Source organism: Mugil cephalus, chromosome 20, assembly GCF_022458985.1.
Source record: "Mugil cephalus isolate CIBA_MC_2020 chromosome 20, CIBA_Mcephalus_1.1, whole genome shotgun sequence".
NCBI lineage: Eukaryota > Metazoa > Chordata > Actinopteri > Mugiliformes > Mugilidae > Mugil > Mugil cephalus.
The window spans coordinates 1,713,450-1,736,367 of NC_061789.1; the positions used below are offsets into that span (position 1 = coordinate 1,713,450).

At 41.7% G+C, this 22,918-nt stretch overlaps 2 protein-coding genes across 2 annotated transcripts; one reads left to right on the top strand and one right to left on the bottom strand.

Moving 5' to 3' along the window:
• Positions 1-1,472: 1,472 nt before the first annotated feature.
• nudt9 (nudix (nucleoside diphosphate linked moiety X)-type motif 9) lies at positions 1,473-7,489 on the bottom strand. Its single transcript, XM_047571198.1, has 8 exons — positions 7,280-7,489; positions 6,181-6,471; positions 4,989-5,078; positions 4,778-4,864; positions 3,846-3,957; positions 3,574-3,720; positions 2,345-2,429; positions 1,473-2,216 (listed from the first exon to the last, which is right to left on the bottom strand). Exons 1-8 carry the CDS (start codon positions 7,375-7,377, stop codon positions 2,071-2,073), a joined length of 1,056 nt encoding a protein of 351 aa, XP_047427154.1. The 5' UTR covers positions 7,378-7,489; the 3' UTR covers positions 1,473-2,070.
• Positions 7,490-8,843: 1,354 nt separating this feature from the next.
• On the top strand, positions 8,844-19,424 carry mapk3 (mitogen-activated protein kinase 3). Its single transcript, XM_047571197.1, has 9 exons — positions 8,844-9,276; positions 13,170-13,352; positions 14,901-15,090; positions 15,310-15,426; positions 15,513-15,627; positions 15,733-15,864; positions 17,649-17,758; positions 17,991-18,117; positions 19,330-19,424. Exons 1-8 carry the CDS (start codon positions 9,050-9,052, stop codon positions 18,108-18,110), a joined length of 1,194 nt encoding a protein of 397 aa, XP_047427153.1. The 5' UTR covers positions 8,844-9,049; the 3' UTR covers positions 18,111-18,117; positions 19,330-19,424.
• Positions 19,425-22,918: the final 3,494 nt, after the last annotated feature.

The window sequence follows — 22,918 nt, forward strand, 5'->3', positions numbered from 1 at the left end:
CAACTAATAACTAAAACTAAATAAATTATCAATTAAACACAAGTAATCAATCAATATTTGGTCAAATTGAGAAGTTATATTTTTATTTGAAGTCACGCTGTCACATTACACATTCAGTTATTTGTTTCATTTATTCATCCGTGGTATTCAGCTCATTCAATTATTTTTACATGTGAAAAAACTGTATGATTATAATTGTTCTAGTACATTTCTGTACTTTTTTACAAGGAAGGAGGCCGAGACCCCTTAAAATCATATGCAGCAGATCAGCTCCCTAAAGATTTTTTTACAAAAGATTATTCCAGGATCTACGATATATCAGGTTCATCTGATTTTGCACATAGTCTGAGACAATAAATCCAGCACATGGGGGTGTGATGATGTAACGTTTAATGAGGACAAACACAATCACACAAAGAAAATCAACTTCAAAGCAATTTCAAGTAGACGAACAGTCAGTGCATGTTTAGTTTTGGTACTTTTTCATTATAGCTTATACCGTAACCACAGAATTCAATCAGCAAACACCTAATGCTCATTATTTATCTTGTAGGAGCCACAAGTCAGAACAACAGCTCATAAAATAAAATGAAATAGAACTTTAACATTGAGGAGATTCGGTTTAAAGTTTTTGGATCCTTCATAGTTTTTGAAAATGAATTAAAATATAAACAGATTTTGACTTAACCACATTAAACACATTAAATTGAAATATTATACTAGTGTATTTATTCATTCAGGTAAATATATTATTTGTACGTATTTGTGAGTTTAGTGCACATCTAGGATTCAAGGGCAAAGTGAAAGTTTGCTGATGTTTTGAGTCATTGTTCTGCACTAATGTAGGAAATTCTGCAGAGTGCAAACACTTCTAAGCACCAGTCTAAATATAAAGCGTCGTATAAAGATGTGAAGAGCTAAAGCTGACTCCCCTAATGCTGCCATGATCCTATAAAGCGGTAAATGTTGGAGCAAACTAAAAGGACGTGTGGTCCCTCCTCCAGCTGATCCAGTTCCTCGTAAGAGGTTTTATGAACTCAATCGCGGTCCCGTTCTTTTCCCCACCGAGTACGACGAATTTATATCCTGTGAAATCTGTTCATTCAATCAGCAGTTTGTAGGATTTAAAGGTTTGTGGAGTGGGGTTGTGAGGATAAGGAAGTTTGGGGTCCCTGCAGGTTTTAGGATTTATTTATTTTTAGGATTTATCGATTTTAGGATTTATTTATTCTAGGTTTTTCTTTTTGGGATTTATTTTGGCAATTTATTTATTCTGGGATGTATTTATTTTGTGGATTTATTTATTCTGGGATTTATTTATTTTAAGAATTATTTTGGGACATGTTTATTGTAGGATTTATTTATTTTAGGATTTTTTTAATTTTTTTTTAGGATTTATTTATTCTGGGATGTATTTATTTTAGGATTTATTTTGTGGATTTATTTATTCTGGGATTTATTTATTTTAGGATTTTTTTTTTTTAGGATTTATTGGGGGATTTATTTATTTTAGGATTTATTTATTTTAGGATTTATTCTGGGATTTATTTATTTTAGGATTTATTTATTTTAGGATTTATTTATGGGTAACATATGTTTTTGTAGATCAGAGAGTCAGATATTTCCAGTTCAGATTAGCTCCAGGTTTATTGTGTGTTTATTGTGTGTTTATTTGTGGTTTATTTGTCCCACACTCCTCCACAGTCGTGTTCCTGTGTTATTAGTTTTCTGTCCCCACTCTTTTGATTCTCGTCTTTATGTCACAGATATAATTTTAGTGCGTAACAGCACAGGTTTTGTTCCGATTTCTTCCCGTTTGACACTGAAATTAAAGCGTTGTGTTCAGCAGCTCGTTGATCGTGCATTAATAATGTGCTAATTCAGCATCTTATAAGTAGAAGAGTTTCATTTAAACCTGCCAGTTCCACTCATGCATCTTTGCTTTTCATTCTAATAACTGAGGTTATTACAGGGGGAAGACTCGCCGGACGTCATGCTTCCTACATGGACTAGAAATAAGGCTCTCTGCGTCTCCTCCATTGTTGTATCCGGGCGCCCCGTTGCCCCCGGTTACCAGTGGGCCTTCCTCTCCTTGGCGACCAGCTGCAGGAAGCGGGAGTGGCTCGCGTAGAAGGGGACGGACGAGTCCACGTCCATCCACTGGACTTGTCCCGCGTCGTCCCCGGCCTGAAGCGGCAGCTCGCTCACACTGTCGCCTACGGCAACAACGGACGGAGACACGTCAGCGTCCTGCACCGGCCTCCATTTTGGTTTATTTTGTTGTAGAAGTTACAGTAGCAGCATAAATAAATAAATAAATAAATAAATAAATAAATGTGAAAACCTGAGTCGTCGTGAAAGTTGACAGCGACCGTCTCCATCCAAGCGTTGTCGGTGTTTCTGGGATCATCAACGTAGCCTTTAAAGACCTGGAGGAGGAGGAGGAGGAGGAAGGAGGAGGAGGAAGGAGGAGGAGGAGCAGGAGGAGGAGGAGGTGAAGGAGGAAGATCAGGAGCTCAACTCAACGAAAAACTGTAAAAATATTTAAATCTCTTAATTTACAACGGCTGCTGTCTCTAAAGGATGGAAGGAAGGAAGGAAAGAAGGAAGGAAGGAACAAAAAGGAAGGAAGGAAGGAAGGAAGGAAGGAAGGAACAAAAAGGAAGGAAAGAGGGAAGAGAAGAGGAGAGGAAGGAAAGAAGGAACATAGGAAGGAAAGAAGGAACATAAGAAGGAAGATAGGAAGGAAGGAAGGAAGGAAGGAAGGAAGGAAGGAAGGAAGGAAGGAAGGAAGGAACAAAAAGGAAGGAAAAAGTGAAGAAAAGAGGAGAGGAAGGAAAGAAGGAACATGGGAAGGGAGGAGGGAAGACAGGAAGGAAAGAAGGAAGGAAGGGAGGAAGGAAGATAGGAAGGAAGGAAGATAGGAAGGAACATAGGAACGAAGGAAGGAAGGAAGGAACAAAAAGGAAGGAAAGAGGGAAGACAAGAGGAGAGGAAGGAAAGAAGGAACATAAGAAGGAAGATAGGAAGGAAGGAAGGAAGGAAGGAAGGAAGGAAGGAAGGAAGGAACAAAAAGGAAGGAACAAAAAGGAAGGAAAGAGGGAAGAGAAGAGGAGAGGAAGGAAAGAAGGAACATAGGAAGGAAGAAAGGAAGGAAGATAGGAAGGAAGGAAGGAAGGAAGGAAGGAAGGAAGGAAGGAAGGAAGGAAGGAAGGAAGGAAAAAACAAAAAGGATGGAAGGAAGGAAGGAAGGAAGGAAGGAAGGAAGGAAGGAAGGAAGGAAGGAAGGAAGGAAGGAAGGAAGGAAGGAAGGAAGGAAAAAACAAAAAGAAAGAAAGGAAGGAAAGGATGTACAAGGAAATGATCCAGATATTAAGGAACATGATGTAAAGACTCTCACACGTTAAGATCTAATTTATTTTAGAAACAAAGACTCAGATTCGACCTGAACCCTGATAGAAACAGTAGAGATCCATTAGAAACAGCAGCTGATGCAATATCCTTCTGACCACATGGTGGCGCTGCTGTTTCTGCTGATTTACACACAGACCAGGAGGATTCTCGGTTACAGACCTGAAATCCCTGCGACTTAAAGAGTTTGTTGATGCGCTCGTGAATCTTTAACTTCTCCGATGATGAGACTGAGAGCGAGTTCAAGGCTTCTTCAGAGAACTCGCGCTGCAGCGTGACGGAAACCTGCTCCCCCGGGTCGACCATGCCCTGCAGAGCAAACGCAGACCGCACACAATCAAATAAAATGAGATAAAACGAGATAAAACGAGATAAAACAAAATAAAATGAGATAAAACGAGATAAAACGAGATAAAACAAAATAAACCACGCACCCCTGGGACGGCCCACTCCCCACAGTCCTTCCTCTTGATGGACACAAACTGCAGAATCGGCTGCTTGGACACAGAGTGATTTAACTTCGCTCCTTTCGCGTCAACTTTCCACCTGAAAGACGAGTGAAGTAAGTATTAAAGTAAATGAAATGAGGTTAAATTAAATAAAAACACTCCTGTTAACAGCATCTTCTCTGTGGCGTCACATTTCCATTAATCCCAGAAATGGTATTGGAGGCGCCTACATTTCTAAGAACCTCTCAGATATTTAAAGCTAAAACATTTTGGGTTAGAGAGTAAGAAACTATTCTACAAAACTACGTCTACAGCAACAACTTCAGATAAAATGTGACGACAGGAAAAAACAGTTTTAGGACTTTTAATGTGGAGAAATAAAAGCTAAACCTCAGCTGTCTTCTTTATGGGAGAAGTAACTAGTAACTGTAACTAAATACTTTTTTAAATTAAATTAAATTAAATGGTCCTCAGGCTCCTGTTATTGCAGGTTTTAAGTATTATTATTTTGGTAAATCCACCTCCTCCCCATCGAAGACAAATCCAATCGTAATAATCTTTTTTAATAATTATAATAAGAGAATTAAACATAACTAAAGGTAGTTCTACTTTATTCTTTGATACTAGATGTAGATGAGCAGTCCTGGAATTTGCATTTAATTCTTTTAAGGTGCCGTTCTTTAATTCCTCCTCTTGTCAGTGATGCAGGAACAGGTGAGACTGAATGTTAAGTTCCTAACTCCTTTATTGTTTTGCTAATTTTAGAGCTATTTCATATAACCAGAGCCCCTGAGATACGTTTCATTGATTTATGAGACATCTTATAGTTGAAAATAAAAGAAAAGTGAGTGAATTTACCAGATATTGTCGTACTTGTAATGTGTTTTGATGAGAAATGTACCCGAGCTTCCAGTTACCTGGTGACGATGGGATCTGCCGCGTGGTTTGGTCCCCAGCGTCCGAGCAAACCTCGACCTTCCAGCCCCGTGCGTCCGTGAGGATTCCTGAAAAATGAAAACGACAACTCCCTCAAAACTGCAGTGGACCTTCCTCTAAAAGGCTCTTAGGGCTGTTGTTGTAGTTGTTGTAATATTAATATTAAAGCTGCTCTGGGAGACATTAACTCACAGCGGCTTCCCGTTTTCCACCCGGTAGACGCCTTCGAAGCTCGTCCTGTCCACGGCTCCGTCCACCTCGTTGAACCGCGGGGAGAAAGAGCTGAAAGACAAAAAAACAAAACGTCCCCAGGACGGACGGACGGACGGACGTCAAAAAAACAGAAAACAGTTTGTCTTTCGTCCCAGATCGATCCCCTCGTTTCCATGGAGACTAAACGAAATGATCTGATTGGACGCTGCGGAGCTTCGCGGATGAAGAGGAGCATCATCGAAATCTACTGGAAATAGAAGAGGAGAAGAAGAAGAAGAGATGGAGGAGGAGGAAGGAGGAGATGAAATAGGAGCAGAATAAAGACAAAGAAAGAAGACAGAAGGAGAATAGAAAGAGGAAAAGAAAGAAGAGGAGGAACAAAAGTGCATACGTGGAGGAAAAGAAGGATGAAGAAGATGTTGGAGGAGAATAGAAGGAGGAAGAGGAGGAGAGGAAGGAAGATGAAGGAGGAGTAGATGAAGAGGAAACAAAATAGAAAAGAAGAGGAGGAGGAGAAAGAAGGAGAGATGAATAGGAGGAGAATAAAGACAAAGAAAGAAGACAGAAGGAGAATAGAAAGAGGAAAAGAAGATGAAGAATGAGGAGGATGAGAATAAAGACGAAGGAGGAAAAGAAAGAAGAGGAGGAACAAAAGTGCATACGTGGAGGAAAAGAAGGATGAAGAAGATGTTGGAGGAGAACAGAAGGAGGAAGAGGAGGAGAGAAAGGAAGATGAAGGAGGAGTAGATGGAAGATGGAAACAAAGAAAGAAAGAAGGAGGAGGAAGGAAGAAAGAAGGAGAAGATGAAATAGGAGTAGAATAAAGAAAAATAAAGAAGACAGAAGGAGAATAGAAAGAGGAAAAGAAGATGAAGAATGAGGAGGAGGAGGAGAATAAAGACGAAGGAGGAAAAGAAAGAAGAGGAGGAACAAAAGTGCATACGTGAAGGATGAAGAAGATGTTGGAGGAGAGGAAGGAGGAGTAGATGGAAGATGGAAACAAAGAAAGAAAGAAGGAGGAGGAGAAGGAGGAGGAGGAGGAGGAGGAGGGTGGAGCCGAATGGATTCAATCCAACTAAAAAGAAAACATGAAGTGTTTACAGGACCATTAAAGCTTCTCATCAGCCTCGAACACGTGACCCATCACTGACTAATTAAACTTGTTCCTCACCCAACATCTGGATCCGCCCACGCCGGCTTCTTTAACACTGCAGGGCTGGTGTAGCTGACCGGTTTGTACTCCGGCCACTTCACGGCCCACTCCACTTTCCCGTCGGGAACAGGGAAGCGCTGGACTTTGGATCCCGGATACTGGGCGCATCTGGCCTTCACGTGAGGCTCCGCCGAGGGCGGCATCGTCCCAACGCTGGTGCTATAGAGGCCGCAGCAGCTGGTACTTATGGGTTGGACGGATTTACTGGATGTGAAAGGATGGGAAGATGAGCAGGAGACGGCAGCGGGTCTGCAGGAGAAGAAATATGAGACGTGATAAATCTAGGAAGTACAATTTACCACAACACAAGCACTCTTCCTCATCCTCCTCAAAGCTTTAATCCTGTAAATAAATGTGAATCTGACAACAAACAGATTAAGAAACAAGATAAACAGTTTATCTTTGTGTATATTTTCACTGATACAGAATCACTACATGACATATAATTACAATTATCAGAATCACTTTATTGATCCCAGGGGGAAATTAATTTTCATTACAGCAGCTCCAACTCAAAGTACCAGTGTTCAGAACAAAGAGCAACCAGAATAAGTAAGAGAATGTAAAAAATATAGGAAATATATATATAACAATATGTACAAGCATAAGTGTAGTGAACCTGTGTTCCGAGTTATTGCTCTATATAAAGTATTACGCTATGTGCCTTGTAGTATTAAAAATATGTTTTCCTTCATAGGTTACCACTATTACTGACTTGATTCTTGTTCGCCACGTCCCTCACTATTACTGTACAACATTTCAAGTCATTTTTCTATACAATAATGACAGTCACCCAACATAAAAAGGATCCTGACAGTTCAATTCCTCATATTCAAACAATCATTAAACTTTTTACCTTTATATGTTTGCTCAAATATTGACCCTGACTAGGAATATGCAATGTGTTAAGTAATTTTGCTGTATAATTGGGTGGGTTGGTGATTTATGTTGCACCCCCTCTCATGATTTTAATATTAGCATGCAGCTAAATCTGTCCTATAATGTTAAACATCATTATTTTAACTACTAAATAACGTTAAAGGTTTAAATTAAAAACCTGAATCCGGTGGGGCAGACGGTGCACGGGAATCCGAGGACGGTGAGAACTAAGCGAACAGGACCGATCCAGTTTCTCCGCAGAAGTAAACTGACCATACCTCGAGATAAATCAATCACTATAAATCCAACAGTCTCTGCTAACCAGCTAACAACAACATGCAGGTTACGGTAACCAGGAAGTGCCCCGCCCGCTGAGGCAACGTCCGCAACTGAAGGGGCGTGGTTATAGTAGTAGTTTCCATGGTGATCGGATTTAGCAATGACTTTTGAACTTTAAAAAAACAAAAACAAACAAAAAAAACAATACTTTTTAGTCTGTATTTATGTTTTATAGTGAAACCATATTTGTAATTTATTTTATAAATACAACAGTCTCCGCTAAAAACCAACCAACGAGTCAGGCACGCTAACCAGGAAGTGCCCCGGCCGTTGAGGTGACGTCCGCCATCCGCAACCAGAACGGGGCGTGGTTATAGCAGTCGTTTCCATGGTGATCAGATTTAGCAGCCACTTTTCAATGTTTTTTTTTTTTTTAAACAATCCGTTTTCTTTCCTGTATATACATTTAAAACTATTTGTATTTTTTTTAATTGAGAATAAGGTATATTTGTAGAATAAACGTTAAATATTATATATCTTATCATATCGAACAACAATACTAATAATTTTCTTGACGTTTATGTAATAGTCCGGATAACATACGCCACCTATTATCTCCCTAATGTTATCTAATATCGCTTTAAGTCTTGAATAAAGGAAAATAATAAAATATAAAACGTCGATTTATATCCCTCTTGTCATAACAGGCAGCATGCAACATATTTAGACACGCCCACTCGTGTTTTAATTTTCATGATGCGCTTGTTTCACTGTAGCAGCGGAGCAGCTCGTACTAATATATATTATTTCAGCTGTAGAGAAAAGTCGACTCCGCCCAAACGAGCTGTCCCGGTACTAATATCCAACGGTGCATGCCGAGCAGTGGTCTGACATACACTGGGTTAGGTATCGATCCGATACCAAGTAAATACAGGCCTGTATCGCCGATACCGACAACAACACATTTTTAATAATTAAAGTGGATGCATTGCATTGTCAATCTGAATATGAATGAATTTTGTGTTTTGAATTACTCATCAGTTAAAACACAGTACAGAATTTTATCTTAAGCTAATAAGGAAATAGAAAACAGTCCCCTATCCTCAACGACAGATAAGTATCTATGTTAGTTGGAAATTGATTGCACCAAGGAAGTTTCTGGCGTTTTTTTTTGCACACAGTTTCGTCTTAAAACGTAAGACTCGGATTAAACGTCTTTCCAAAACGGTCTGTTCATGTTTTAACTAGTGTTTTTCATTTTAGCATAATCATCAAGTGACTTGCTTGTAATTGTCTTCCTGTTGTATGTTTTCCTGTTCCTGTCTTTTTTTCGGTTGTTTCTCTCTCTGTAACTTTGTGTTTTGGATGAACGGCTGCCTCTCTTCGCCATCTATGTGAATTTAGTATCCGTCTCATTGCATTGGTATTGACCAATATCGATGTTATAGCGGTGGTATCGATATCGATCGATACTTTGATCGATCCGCCCACCACTAGTACCGAGACCAAATCCGCCTTCGCGCACCCAAATCTCCGGTAGTAGGGAGGGCCCAGCTCAGTCAAAGTCTCCGTTAAATCGGTCAAAACCTCGGGAAGAAGAACCGTGAGAGAGCGACCGAGGTTCCCAGGTGAAAACAGTCGGACAGACTTCGGACTTAGGAGAGGAAGAATGGCGGATTCGAGCAGCTCCGTAACGGTCGTCGGGGCCGGAGACTCCACTGTGTCCGCCGCCGTGGTCGGAGCCACCGAGGCGGTGGACCCCGTGGCGCATGACGCGGAGCCCGGACCCGTGGAGCCGAAGACCGTGTCCGAGTCCGTGAAGGGCCAGATTTTCGACGTGGGCCCCCGGTACACGAACCTGTCTTACATCGGGGAGGGGGCGTACGGGATGGTGTGGTGAGTAAGAAGCTAATAAGCTAAGCTAAGCTAACCAGCTAGCCGTGGCTAATGTGTTGTTTTTTTTTTTTTTCCAAACTTTATTGGAAAAAGCAAACATACAAATATATACAAACATACAAATATGTAAATATATAAATATTGCAGATGTGCTCAGACATTGGTCTCAAGGCAAAATAAAGTTTTGGATTAAATAAATAATATAAAAATAAATACATTTGTTCATGGTGATAATTCTGTAATTTGCTTATACCTTTTCTATTCCACTAGATAATAGTTTTATTCTCATTTTAAACTAATGTTATTTTATCTTTCTTTTTTACTTCTGTTTTTTTTTTCTTTATGTGCAACTAAGCTACTGTGACCAAGCAATTTCCATTGTGCATCATTAAAGTCTAAGCAGAAGGAAATTCAGGACAAATAATCAACAGAAAATAATGCTAAGTTAAATAAAATGAATTTAAAAACTTTAATTGACATTGCACACAAGTTACAGTGAAATTTCCTGCAGCAGCATTTTTCACAGTCATGGAGAAAAAGATTCAAGTATCATTTATTGTCATTATGTTTGTACATGACAAACATATATTGGGTGGTAGCTCAAGGCTAAAGTAGTGCAAATATTAATAATAAAAACCCAGTAGAATAAGCAGTGTGAAATAAAATAAATAGAAATACAGCTGTACAGAGCCCACATGACATGACTGGGTCTGACAGAGGGAGGCTGCTGATCAGGGAGTGTCCTGGGTGATATAATTTAACATATAATAACATATAATCACATCATTAAGCATATAATCATAACATATAATCATATCATTTAACAATTCTTTTTAGCTTTTTATTGTATTTTTACCCCTTAAAGCTTTGATTAAGTCTTTAAATTCACATGAAGCACGGTGGCGTTAACTTTGGTTTCTCTACGTCCGAGCAGATTGAATATTTTTTGTCCTTCATGTAAATTTCACTTGTTCAAACCTGCAGGAATCCTGAAATAATGTTTTGGATTAAATAAATGAAGTAGAAGGACATTGACCGGCAAAAAGAAATAATTATAAATAAAATAAAATATAAAATGAAGCATGAAAACATGAAACACATATAAATTATTCTTCTTTAAATAATGTATCATATAATTTAAGAGTCTGGTCATCGTTATTAACAGGAGTAATTCTCCTTTTCTCATATAAAGTGCTACGTAGACGTTTACTATTGTGGTTAACGTATCGAACATCGATGCCATTTATCATCAAAAAGGTAAAACTGGTTGATGTGTAAATGCAAATGCAAGTTCAGTCATGATATTTCTATGTAAAGCAGTTTTGTTATCATCCAGCTTGTCTTTATTTTTACATTATATTAACAAATGTCGTGATTTATATTCAACCTACCACCTCAACCCTCATTTTATTTACACTATTATTTTTTTTTTAAACTTTTTGTTAGCTACTTAAGCCTGATGCAATATGTAAATATTTTTTGCACCTTAACATATTTACTTTTTCATGTCGTTTTCCCTTGTCTGTCTTGTCTTATCTTATCGTAGCATGTTAGCTGAGTGGCTGCAGGAAACCAGGCGAGGAGTGATGTGCAGGACATAGTTCTGTTGCAGGCTGAACTTAACCACCTGTTTACGCACAAATAAACCGGCGTCCGGCCCCAGACTCACATTTAATTTATTAACTATCCTAAAAAACCTGCTTCACGACTGCAGAAAAACAACTCGAGCCCCCCCTCCCCTCCCCTCCCGTTTTTTCCCGGTGTTTATCTGTGTGATCTGCAGTGTGGCGTGGACGTGTTGAAGCAGATATTAGAGTCAAGTCACTACAGGCTGGTGGGGCTGCGAATCACATCGGAATAAGACATTTTTTTAAAAAACTATGACCGACTCTGAAACTACAGCAGCGTAAAGATAAACTTGGGGAGAGAAGCCGTCGATTTGCGAGGAAGCGTTAGACTCTGGAGACATGATGTTCGGCTGCTGCAGGTTCCAGGTTCAGCTTATCAACAAACATTAAAATACAGGAATGCATCAAGCATTTTTTGTCTAAATCTCTAAACTCTCTTTGCCTGCAGTCACTCTATAGGCTGAATACAGCCTCCTGCAACTTTTCCCTCTTCCTTAGCAACCGTTGACACATCATTTCCTGGTTGGGTGATGGGTTTTATTTTTCCACCAATAGGAAGTTTTTTTTTTATCATTTGAAGCTTTGCACCAAACACATGACAATATTCTGAAAATGTATTTATTTAGAGAAAGTCTAGTTTTACTTGGTCCATCAACACTATTAAAAAACCTTCTCTATGGTTTGAAGTTGGCGCAAATCGGTCGACTTCAGAAGGTTAAGGAGATCTGCAACGACGATCACCAGGGTTCGTTAAAGACCCGGGATTTCAGCCGACTGCAGTGTGAAAGGGTTCATGCAGCGCATTGTGCAACAAGAGATTGTTCCTTTGCAGAGAGGAGAGCTGTGATGTAACTGTTGTTCCTGTTGAGGCCGAGTGTCCGTCCACCGTCCACATCTTCTCCGCGTACTCGACTCAGTGCCCACACTCAAGGCCTGCAGCGCTTCACCACGGCAAAACAAATAAATGTGCACGGTCCAGTCCACGTTTCTGACTCAGTCCGTCCTGAGAGGTGATACCGACCAGTTACAGTCAAATAAGCTGCTTAGATGCAGGTTTAAGTAGGAAGTTGTGGAGAAAACTGTAAGTGATTCAAATGTGAAAACAGTTTCAACATTTATTTGAAACTCGTGTTGCACGGATTGGACGGCAGCAAAATATGCAGCGACGTGTCTTATAGGTTAAATGTAGTAATGAATGTCGCGCTCCTTGTGGCGTGTGGTTGTACTTCAGGTGGTGGAATAAATTTGTTGTCCCTCTTCCTAGACATTGGTTTTTTTTTTGTTTGTTTGTTTTGCAAGACAAGTTTGTTCGACGTCCAGCTTCTGATATCTGACCCAATTCCATATTTTTGATGAGGAGATCCTCGTTTAGATCTCGGTGTCGTCTTTACCACCTTCCTTCCTCTGCTTGTTGTTCTAGATTATAAGAAAACGCCAAGTATGTCTAGAACGTCCAGTACGTTGAGGATATTTAGAACATTAAGTACGTCTAGAACATCATCCACTTTATCACAGTTATCGTGACTTGGCAGATTCTCATCGTGTCTTACGATAAGTTACGACACATTCCTACCATCTACGACGTATTGATGGGTTTGATTCAAGGCACAAAAGACAAATTAACAGCTAGTAAAAGTAAAACGAAGTGTCAGAAAAAGCCAACTTAACTTGAACTGTAATTGTGGCCACACTAAGAAAAAAAACAAAAAAACATTATCATCGCGTGGTTTCTTTGCACGGCTGCTAAGTTTTTCTTCTTCACGCTGAAGAACCACAGACATCCTGTGGACAATGTATCTCTCTATAGCTCAGGAAATGTACTTCCTTACAATTTAATCTTTGAATTCTTCGTGATGTCACCGGCACCTTTTCGTGAGTTTGTTTCCCACCAAACTGTTCTGTCCTGGCACTTCCTTTATTGTCACCGTATTCTCTTCTTCTTCTTTTTGTTTTTGCTTTGCCACTGTGACGCCAATAAAGTCTTACAAAAAGTATATTATTCTGTCACTTGAATCAAAGGCAAAAAGCTTTTTATTTAAAGCATTTGAGCACGAAGCCAAAAAAATTCATGCACCTCTTTTAACATCTCCCCTAAATGAATCCTAATGCCTTATTTGTGTTTTATAAACTAATTTGTGTGTTGTCATTCTGCAGCAGCAGCCGCTCTAGAGCTCATTAGTCGTCCCTGATAACGTCCTAGCGCGTAACATGACTCTCTGGGTTCGTCATCCTTTTCCTTTTTTTGTGTATCCGCCATCTCTGCAGCTCTGCTCTGGACCACGTGACCAACCAGCGCGTCGCCATCAAGAAAATCAGCCCGTTCGAGCACCAGACGTACTGCCAGCGCACGCTGAGGGAAATCAAGATCCTGCTGCGTTTCCACCATGAGAATATCATCGGCATCAACGACATTCTCAGGGCGCGGCACATCGACAACATGAGGGATGTGTATCCTTCGCAGAGCTCACGGTTTAATCGGGTTAATTCTTGTTGAGTTCTGTTTCTGAAAAGCATAGGCTGTATATAAATATGGACGCCACGTCTCCACTTCCTCTCTTTCAGTACATTCCAAGGGCGGAGCCACGATATCGATGCCCCGCCCACAGATCCCCCCCAGACTCACTCTTGTTTTTTTGTGTCTATACGTTTGCGGGAAACATTCACGTCACATATTAAATTATAAATTAGCTCGTAGACGTCGTTGGGACAGTGACACCATCGAGCTAAACTGGCGTTTTTGAGTCTCGATTCAGCTGCTGATTCATCGCTGGGTTCAGTGAAAAGCTGCATTGTCAGACGGAAAGGAAATGTAAATGTGGGAGTCTTGTTTTCTTCTGTGATCTGCTTGTGTTGCGCTCTCTCTTTTTTTTTTTTTTTTGTTGCTGTCAGTTGAGGCCAACTCTGCCAATGAAGGCAAATATAATCAAATTCAGACACGATAACATCATTTAGTTGAGCCATAATGTTCATAGCCGCGCTTAAAAGCTTTCGTTGACTCCAACTCTTATCGATCTTGATTTGAAACGTCCCAAGGCTCCCAGCTAATGGTAGCTCTTCCTAGCCTCCCAGCTAATAGTAGCTCTTCCTAGCCTCCTAGCTTATAGTAGCACTTCCTAGTCTCCCAGACAGGAGCGTCCTAACCTCCTAGCTAATAGTAGTTCTTCCTAGCCTCCCAGCTAATGGTAGCTCTTCCTAGCCTCCCATCTAATGGTAGCTCTTCCTAGCCTTCCAGCTAATAGTAGCTCTTCCTAGCCTCCTAGCTTATGGTAGCACTTCCTAGCCTCCTAGCTTATGGTAGCACTTCCTAGCCTCCAAGACAATAGCGTCCTAACCTCCTAGCTAATAGTAGCTCTTCCTGTTGTCCCAGCTAGTTGTTCCTATCTCTAGCCTCTCAGCTAATATTAGGTCTTCATAGCCTCCCAGCTAATAGTAGCTCTTCCTAGCCTCCTAGCTTATAGTAGCACTTCCTAGTCTCCCAGACAGTAGCGTCCTAACCTCCTAGCTAATAGTAGCCTGTTGTCTCAGCTAATTGTTGCTCTCCCTAGCCTTTCAGCTAATATTAGGTCTTCGTAGCCTCCCAGCTAATAGTAGCTCTTCCTAGCCTCCTAGCTTATAGTAGCACTTTCTAGTCTCCCAGACAGTAGCGTCCTAACCTCCTAGCTAATAGTAGCTCTTCCTGTTGTCCCAGCTAGTTGTTCCTATCTCTAGCCTCTCAGCTAATATTAGGTCTTCGTAGCCTCCCAGCTAATAATAGCTCTTCCTAGCCTCCTAGCTTATAGTAGCACTTCCTAGTCTCCCAGACAGTAGCGTCCTAACCTCCTAGCTAATAGTAGCCTGTTGTCTCAGCTAGCTGTTGCTCTCCCTAGCCTTTCAGCTAATATCAGGTCTTCGTAGCCTCCATTTCGTCGCTGGTTGTTTAGAAGTTGTTTTTTTCGTTTCTATGGAAACCCTCCGCCTCCCTTTGTTGTCTGCCTTGACCCCGCCCCCTTTCCCCAGATACATCGTGCAGACTCTGATGGAGACGGACCTGTACAAGCTGCTGAAGAGCCAGAGGCTCAGCAACGACCACGTCTGCTACTTCCTGTACCAGATCCTCAGAGGCCTCAAGTACATCCACTCGGCCAACGTGCTGCACCGGGACCTCAAGCCCTCCAACCTGCTCATCAACACCACCTGTGACCTCAAGGTCCCGCCTCACACAACACAACTACACAACAACTACACAACTGCTCAATTTAGATGCAAATATAGACACATTCTGTCCGTAAATAAGGTTCTGATCTGTTTTTCAGGATGTTGATTCTAGGTCTGAACGTGGCCTCAGGTCCTCCATCCTAAGCTCCATCCTAAGCTGCATCTGCAGGGACTAACTCTGACCTCTGACCTTTTTTGTGTTGCCCCTCAGATCTGTGACTTTGGTTTGGCGCGAATAGCCGACCCCGAGCACGACCACACGGGTTTCCTGACCGAGTACGTGGCCACGCGTTGGTACAGGGCTCCAGAGATCATGCTCAACTCCAAGGTAAACGTTCAAAGGGGCTTGATCCGTTTTTTTGTTGTTTTTTTAAGCCGGGGCCGTGTGGTTTTGACGCCGGGTTTGTTTCGCAGGGCTACTCCAAGTCCATCGACATCTGGTCGGTGGGCTGCATCCTGGCTGAGATGTTGTCCAACAAACCCATCTTCCCTGGGAAACACTACCTGGACCAACTCAACCACATACTGGGTGAGAGACGAGGGATCTTCACGTCCTTCCTTGCTTCCTTCCTCCTTTGTTTCATTCCTCCCTCCTTTTCATTTACTGATCCCTCCCTCCCTCTCGTCTTTACAGGCATCCTCGGGTCTCCATCCCAAGAAGATCTGAACTGCATCATCAACATGAAGGCGAGGAACTACCTGCAGTCTCTTCCTGAGAAACCCAAGATCCCCTGGGAAAAGCTGTTCTACAAGGCCGACCCCAAAGGTACTGCCCCCTTTACACGAGGCTGACCCCAAAGGTACCGCCCCCTTTACACAGGCCGACCCCAAAGGTACCGCCCCCTTTACCCCCAAAGGTACCGCCCCCTTTACCCCCAAAGGTACCGCCCCCTTTACACGAGGCCGACCCCAAAGGTACCGCCCCCTTTACACGAGGCCGACCCCAATGGTACCGCCCCCTTTACACAAGTTCAACCCCAAAGGTACCCCCCCCTTTACTCAATACCGACCCCAAAGGTACCGCCCCCTTTACTCAATACCGACCCCAAAGGTACCGCCCCCTTTACTCAATACCGACCCCAAAGGTACCGCCCCCTTTACTCAATACCGACCCCAAAGGTACCGCCCCCTTTACACGAGGCCGACCCCAAAGGTACCGCCCCCTTTACACGAGGCCGACCCCAAAGGTACCGCCCCCTTTACACGAGGCCGACCCCAAAGGTACCGCCTCCTTTACACGAGGCCGACCCCAAAGGTACCGCCCCCTTTACACGAGGCCGACCCCAATGGTACCGCCCCCTTTACACAAGTTCAACCCCAAAGGTACCGCCCCCTTTACATGAGGCCGACCCCAAAGGTACCGCCCCTTTAACACCAGCGACCCCAAAGTACGCCCCTTTACATGAGGCCAACCCCAAAGGTACCGCCCCCTTTACACGAGGCCGACCCCAATGGTACCGCCCCCTTTACACAAGTTCAACCCCAAAGGTACCGCCCCCTTTACATGAGGCCGACCCCAAAGGTACCGCCCCCTTTAACACCAGGCCGACCCCAAAGGTACGCCTTACAGAGCGACCCCAAGGTACCGCCCCTTTCACGAGGCCGACCCCAAGGTACCGCCCCCTTTACATCAATCAACCCCAAAGGTACCGCCCCCTTCCTGATGACCCAAGACGCCCCTGAAACACAGCCGACCCCAAAGGTACCGCCCCCTTTACATGAGGCCGACCCCGAAGGTACCGCCCCCTTTACAGGAGGCCGACCCCAAAGGTACCGCCCCCTTTACACAAGTTCAACCCCAAAGGTACCGCCCCCTTTACACAAGTTCAACCCCAAAGGTACCGCCCCCTTTACATGAGGCCGACCCCAAAGGTACCGCCCCCTTTACACGAGGCCGACCCCAAAGGTACCGCCCCCTTTACATGAGGCCAACCCCAAAGGTACCGCCCCCTTTACACGAGGCCGACCCCAAAGGTACCGCCCCCTTTACATGAGGCCGACCCCAAAGGTACCGCCCCTTTACATGAGGCCGACCCCGAAGGTACCGCCCCCTTTACAGCGACAGGTCAACGACCCCAAAGGTACCGCCCCCTTTACACAAGTTCAACCCCAAAGGTACCGCCCCCTTTACACAAGTTCAACCCCAAAGGTACCGCCCCCTTTACACGAGGCCGACCCCAAAGGTCCCGCCCCTTTAACACCAGGCCGACCCCAAAGGTACCGCCCACTTTACTCAAGGCCGACCCCAAAGGTACCGCCCCCTTTACACCAGGCCGACCCCAAAGGTACCGCCCCCTTTACATGAGGCCGACCCCAAAGGTACCGCCCTCTTTACAGGAGGCCGACCCCAAAGGTACCGCCCCCTTTATACCAGGCCGACCCCAAAGGTACCGCCCCCTTTACATGAGGCCGACCCCAAAGACCAGAGAAGAAGAATAAGACCAGATGTATTTTTGTGAATGAACTGAAGCTCTTGGTGGGTGGATGGATGGATGGATAATAAAATGAATAGAACATGGATCTAATAAAATAAACGATGTTGTGATTTAGCCCTGGACCTGCTGGGTCGCATGTTGACCTTTAACCCCATCAAGCGCATCAGCGTGGAGGAGGCGCTGTCCCACCCGTACCTGGAGCAGTACTACGACCCCACAGATGAGGTAACACACACTTTTATTCACACAAGGCTTTAAATGTTCTATTGGCTGAGATTTAATTCTAAGCTTTTTATGTATTATTTTTTTTTTGTGCAGGAAAAACCTCTTAGCTCTGGAATGCAGTTAGTTTCGCCCGTGGTTCGGCTTTAGAGCGATAATCGGTTCATGTGACGGAATCAGAGGATTTAAATTCCTTTTTATTTAAAATGTTGTTGTTGTTTTTTTTTTTTGGCAGCCTGTAGCGGAGGAACCGTTCCCGTTCTCCATGGAGCTGGACGACCTCCCCAAAGAGCGGCTGAAGCAGCTGATCTTCGAGGAAACTGCTCGTTTCCAGGCGAACTACCAGGGCTCCTGAGACACAGGTGGAGATGCAGACGTTTTTTTTTTAAATTTCTGCATAAAAGTTATTCAGTTGCTCTGTTTCAGTGCAGAAAACCTTTTAAACTAGTTTATTATTTCTGCATCAGCGACCACCAGGTGTCAGTGCAGGACATTCATGCAAACACAGTTAAAACCACTGCAGCTCAGATAGAAACGTTTTATTGTTTTATTATCATGTGGTAGCAGCAGCTACTACACACAGAGAGAACAGGTTCATCTTTATTTATTGGCACTAGTTTTATTTATCACATTTTATTTTGCACTTGAGATGAAAATATAAATAAATAAATAAAGGAAGGAAGAGAGAGAGAGGATAAAAATATGAATATCTTCATGGTGTAATTGACTAAAATATCTTTTAACATTTAAAATAACGTTGCACTTGCATTATTTTTTATTCTGAAAGCGCCTCCACATTAAAGACTGTGTATAAAGGTGGAACAGCTCCTTTAAAGTGAAGCCAAAGCCAGTAGAGCGCCCCCTGGTGGCTGAAGGCTGCAGTACAGCAAACACATAGTGACTTATAGCTCTTACTTTGCATCTTTTCAGTATAGACTGTATATAAATATGGATGTAGGAACCTTTTAAAGTGAAGCCAAAGCAAGTAGGTGGGTGGAGGCTGCAGAATAAATAAATGTAGGCTCCACCCCCCTCCCCTGTTAGTGGGAGGGGCTTGGGCCAAACTAAAAATTTCATTCATTTTTGATAGTTAATATAATGTTGATGAATGTTCAAGTGTCATCATTGTTATTATTATTATTTGAAGCTATAGAGACAGGATGTGACATAATGGCGACCACTGGTTGCCATGACAACCGCTCCATAAAGTCAAGTCAAAGTTTTTTTTTAAAAAAAACACAAAAAAACAACCTTGATTAAACTAAAAGTGTCGTACAGAGGCATAAAATAATCCTGCACACACTTGATAATAAATAAAAACAACAGTAGAATGAAAAATAAAAAAAAACAAAACAAAGAGAATATTGGCAATAAAATGTAAAGGATAAAAAGTAAAAATAAATACTTTATTTAATCTGACATACATGAACACATGCTCTTATTTCACATGCAGTCGTTTCATTTAATAAATAGTTTTTTGAATAGTTGTGATAAACCAAAACCTCCAGGGTCTGATGGGATTTTCTTTGCTGCATCTTTATCATCTAATTTCCATCTCTTCTTTTGGTCCTAAGGTTTTGACGAAGAAGCCCCAACGGAAGACTCCAAAAACGACGCGCTAAAAAAACAAAAGAGAGAAAACGTATTAAAAACAAACAAAAAAAAAATTAAAAAAAAAAATGCATCTTCAAGAAACCGACAAAAAAGAGGAAAAAAAAAACAAGAAATATGAACATTAAAATAATGCTTTATCTTTCCATCGTTTCTACTGCAACAAAGAGCTAATTCGGTCTCCGATGTGGTTGGTTGGTTGGTGGTCGGGTTCTGTCGTAAACTCATCATCCCCGGTTCAGTTTCCTCCTCCTCCTCCTCATCCGAGCCCCCGTCATGTCTCTCATATATAATCATGCTACTGTATTAACCGACACCTTAACTTTTTTTCGTGTCTTGATCCATGTGAGTTAAAAACCTGGAAAAAAAAAAACCGAGGGCTAAAGAAAATAAAAAAAAAACAAAAAAAAAAGACGGAAGAGAAGAGAAAAGAAACGGCGGAAAGTGATAATAATCGGGTGTTTGTGTGTAAATACGAAAATATAGAAGCTTTTTTTATTATTAATTAAATGTGCTCGTCACAGTTTTTGTTTTGGGTGTTTTTTTGTTTTCTGTTTTTTGGTTCGTATTTGAATGTTTTTTGGAGACGGTGTTTTTTTACTGGCATGTTGGCAGGTTTAATAGGTTTCTTCTTTTGTGGTGTGATGTTCATATGAATGCATGCATTCCTGAAGACTTTTACCAAAGTGTCGGCGGCGGCGAACGAGAGACGCGAGCGAGCGAAAGAAAAAACTGTTTATTGTTGGGTTTTTTTTACTTTTATTTTTATTTTCTGCTTCCGTTCTGCACTCGGATCATCACGTCGGCTCCGGTTCTTCATTTCTGAGAAACGTTTTCCAAACATTTTTTTAATTTCTGCAAAACCTTTTGAGGAAACTGTGTAAAATCCGGTCGTATCATCCTCCCTCTGACGTTTGCCTCCTTCTCAGCTCCTTGCGTCTTGTCATTTGTTTGGTTCTGGATGTGACTGAACTAAAGCAGCCGCTCATCGGTCCAACTGTACATGGGACCAGCAAAAGAAAGAAGCCTCCCCTCTTCCTCCCCCCTTCCTCCTCCTCATCATTCCTCCCTCCTCCTCCCATGATTAAATCTAAATGGACCAACGCATGCGTCGCATCGTCGTTTCTCTCCGAAGCCATAGCCAGAACTCTGGACCCCGTCTGAGGCTTTTTTTGGTGCATGTGCTCATCGTTTTTAATCGTCGAAAAAAAACTCCCCGACTCTTGCCACGCTTTTACTCAAAGGGCTGCCTCCCCCCCCCATCCCTCCCCCATCTCCTCCCTCCCTCCCCCCTTCTCTGTTTTCATGTACCTACCTGCTTTACTGACTCATAACCCTCTTTCTGCGACTCTGAAAAACTCGCTTCAATCTCAATCAGCACGTCTGCACTTTGTCTTTCTCGCCTCCTGAGGTTGTTTGTAATTATTTTTATGATTAATTATCTCCTCCTCCTCCTCTTCCTCCTCCTCCTCCTCCTCCTCCTCCTCCTCGTTGTCTCCTGCTTGTTGAGCTTTAAATCTGCATGCATCCCAGAATCTGCTCCTCTCTCCGTTAAAGCCACGACTCCTCCTCCTCCTCCTCCTCCTCCTCCTCCTCCTCCTGCTGCTGCCAGACCAAACATCCACTCATCTTGCTCGGTTTAATCCTCCTCCCACACACACACACTCACACACACACACACACACACACACACACACCTGTCTTTTTGCTTTACTTTACTTTGGGGGGGGTCGGATCCGTGTGGAAAAAAAAAGTTGCACTTAAACGCACCATTTTACATTCACACTGGCACCGTGACAGTGTAAAGGCCCCGTCTAGGTCACGAGGCCCGTTTCCACTTATCGTTGTTTTTAAATGGCTGTTCTTATTATTGCTATTGTTGTTTATTATTATTATTGGTGAGATGTCGTATTTTTTTTTTTTTTTTTTTTACATAAAAGGGAGTTACAGTTGTATTTTTTTTTATTAATTAGTATGTTTTTATTTGTATTTTTCTTCCTTACAGGCGTGATTATGATTATTATTATTATTATTATTATTATTGGCAGTGTTTTTTTTTTTTTGTTTTTTTGGTTTTTTTGGTTTCCCCCTTTACAAGATCTTATAAGAAGTTATTTTAAAAGAAGATATACGTAGATTGTCCAGAGAGCTATGAGTTATCGAGGGTTATAGTCTGTATATTCTATGGGTATTATGAATTAAACGATTAACAAAAACAGAATTATATACATATAATTAAATAAAAATTTCCTGATACTGTTAAAAAAATGTGTTGTGGCTCGTGATTTATTTATTATTTTTTTTATTATCGTGATATTTATCAGGTGTTGGTTTAAAATCTGTTTAGTTTCCAGTAAATATAAAAATTTTATACACATAATTATGATTTATTGGACGTTCTCCAGCTTCTCCTGCAGCTGTAATAAAGTTGGTCGAGTCCTAGAAATAAATCAAAGTTTGAGCAGATTTGTAATTAAAACTTCAGCTCCTTAATAAGAAACAGGATAAACCTGACGTCTGTGCTGTCAAACAAACATCATGAGGAGGAAATAAAAATAAATACACAAGTTTAACAACCAGAGAAGCAGAGATAAAACAAGTTAATTATATAAACATGCTGATTTATGCATCAGCCTTTTCTAGATCTGGTTCTTTTGAAACGGTGCCTTTTTATTTTTAAGGTATTTTGTGACGTGCAAGTTGAACAGAATATTAATTTAAATAATATAAATACAACTAAGACTAAGAAATAAACGAACCAATATAAAATAAATAAAACCATTGTCGTGTCAGGCATCAGAGACGCTACATCTCTGCTCCTTTAATAAAATGCTAATGCTAATGCTAATGCTATGTGTGGTCAGATGTCGAATCTAATTCCAGGTGTTTCCTCCTTGTTGCATCTTTAGAGGTGAAGTCCAGACAAACTTCCATCCGTGCACAGTGACACAGTGATGGCGCTAAGGAGGCTAAGCTAAGCTAAGCTAATTAAAAACTCACTGGCACCAAATGAACTGTGAATTCTACCAGTTAACTCTGAAAAGAAAACGTCAGGACATGAGTCCATGAGCTGAATGTGAAGAGAAACTGGGTCGTGGAGGAAGATTAAAGAAGAACCAGATGAATGTTTAGGAACAAGTCAAAGTCCTGATTTAATCCAGTAGAAATGTTGGAGCATCAGCTGATGAGAGGAAACCACCAACATCTCACATCATCTGTGTGAAAATCTGTTGACGTTTTGGGTCATTTTTATGCAGAAATGTCAGAGTTAAACAATATTACTGATAATAATGTGCAGTTACGTGATGATTATTAGTGGTAAAAAAGAATCCAGGCACAGATGAAGAGTCAAAAAAAAGCTCAAAGTCTCATCACGGCCACTAGATGGAGTTGATTCAAACAAAAAAAGTGTTCAGATCTAAATTTAAAATGAAGCTTTTACTTAAAACACCGTGAGAAGAGAGGAAATGCAGCTGTTATACAGTTATTTTAGAAAAAATGGGTCAAATTAAAATAGAAAGCTGAGAAAAACAACAGCAAAGAAGCTGTAAA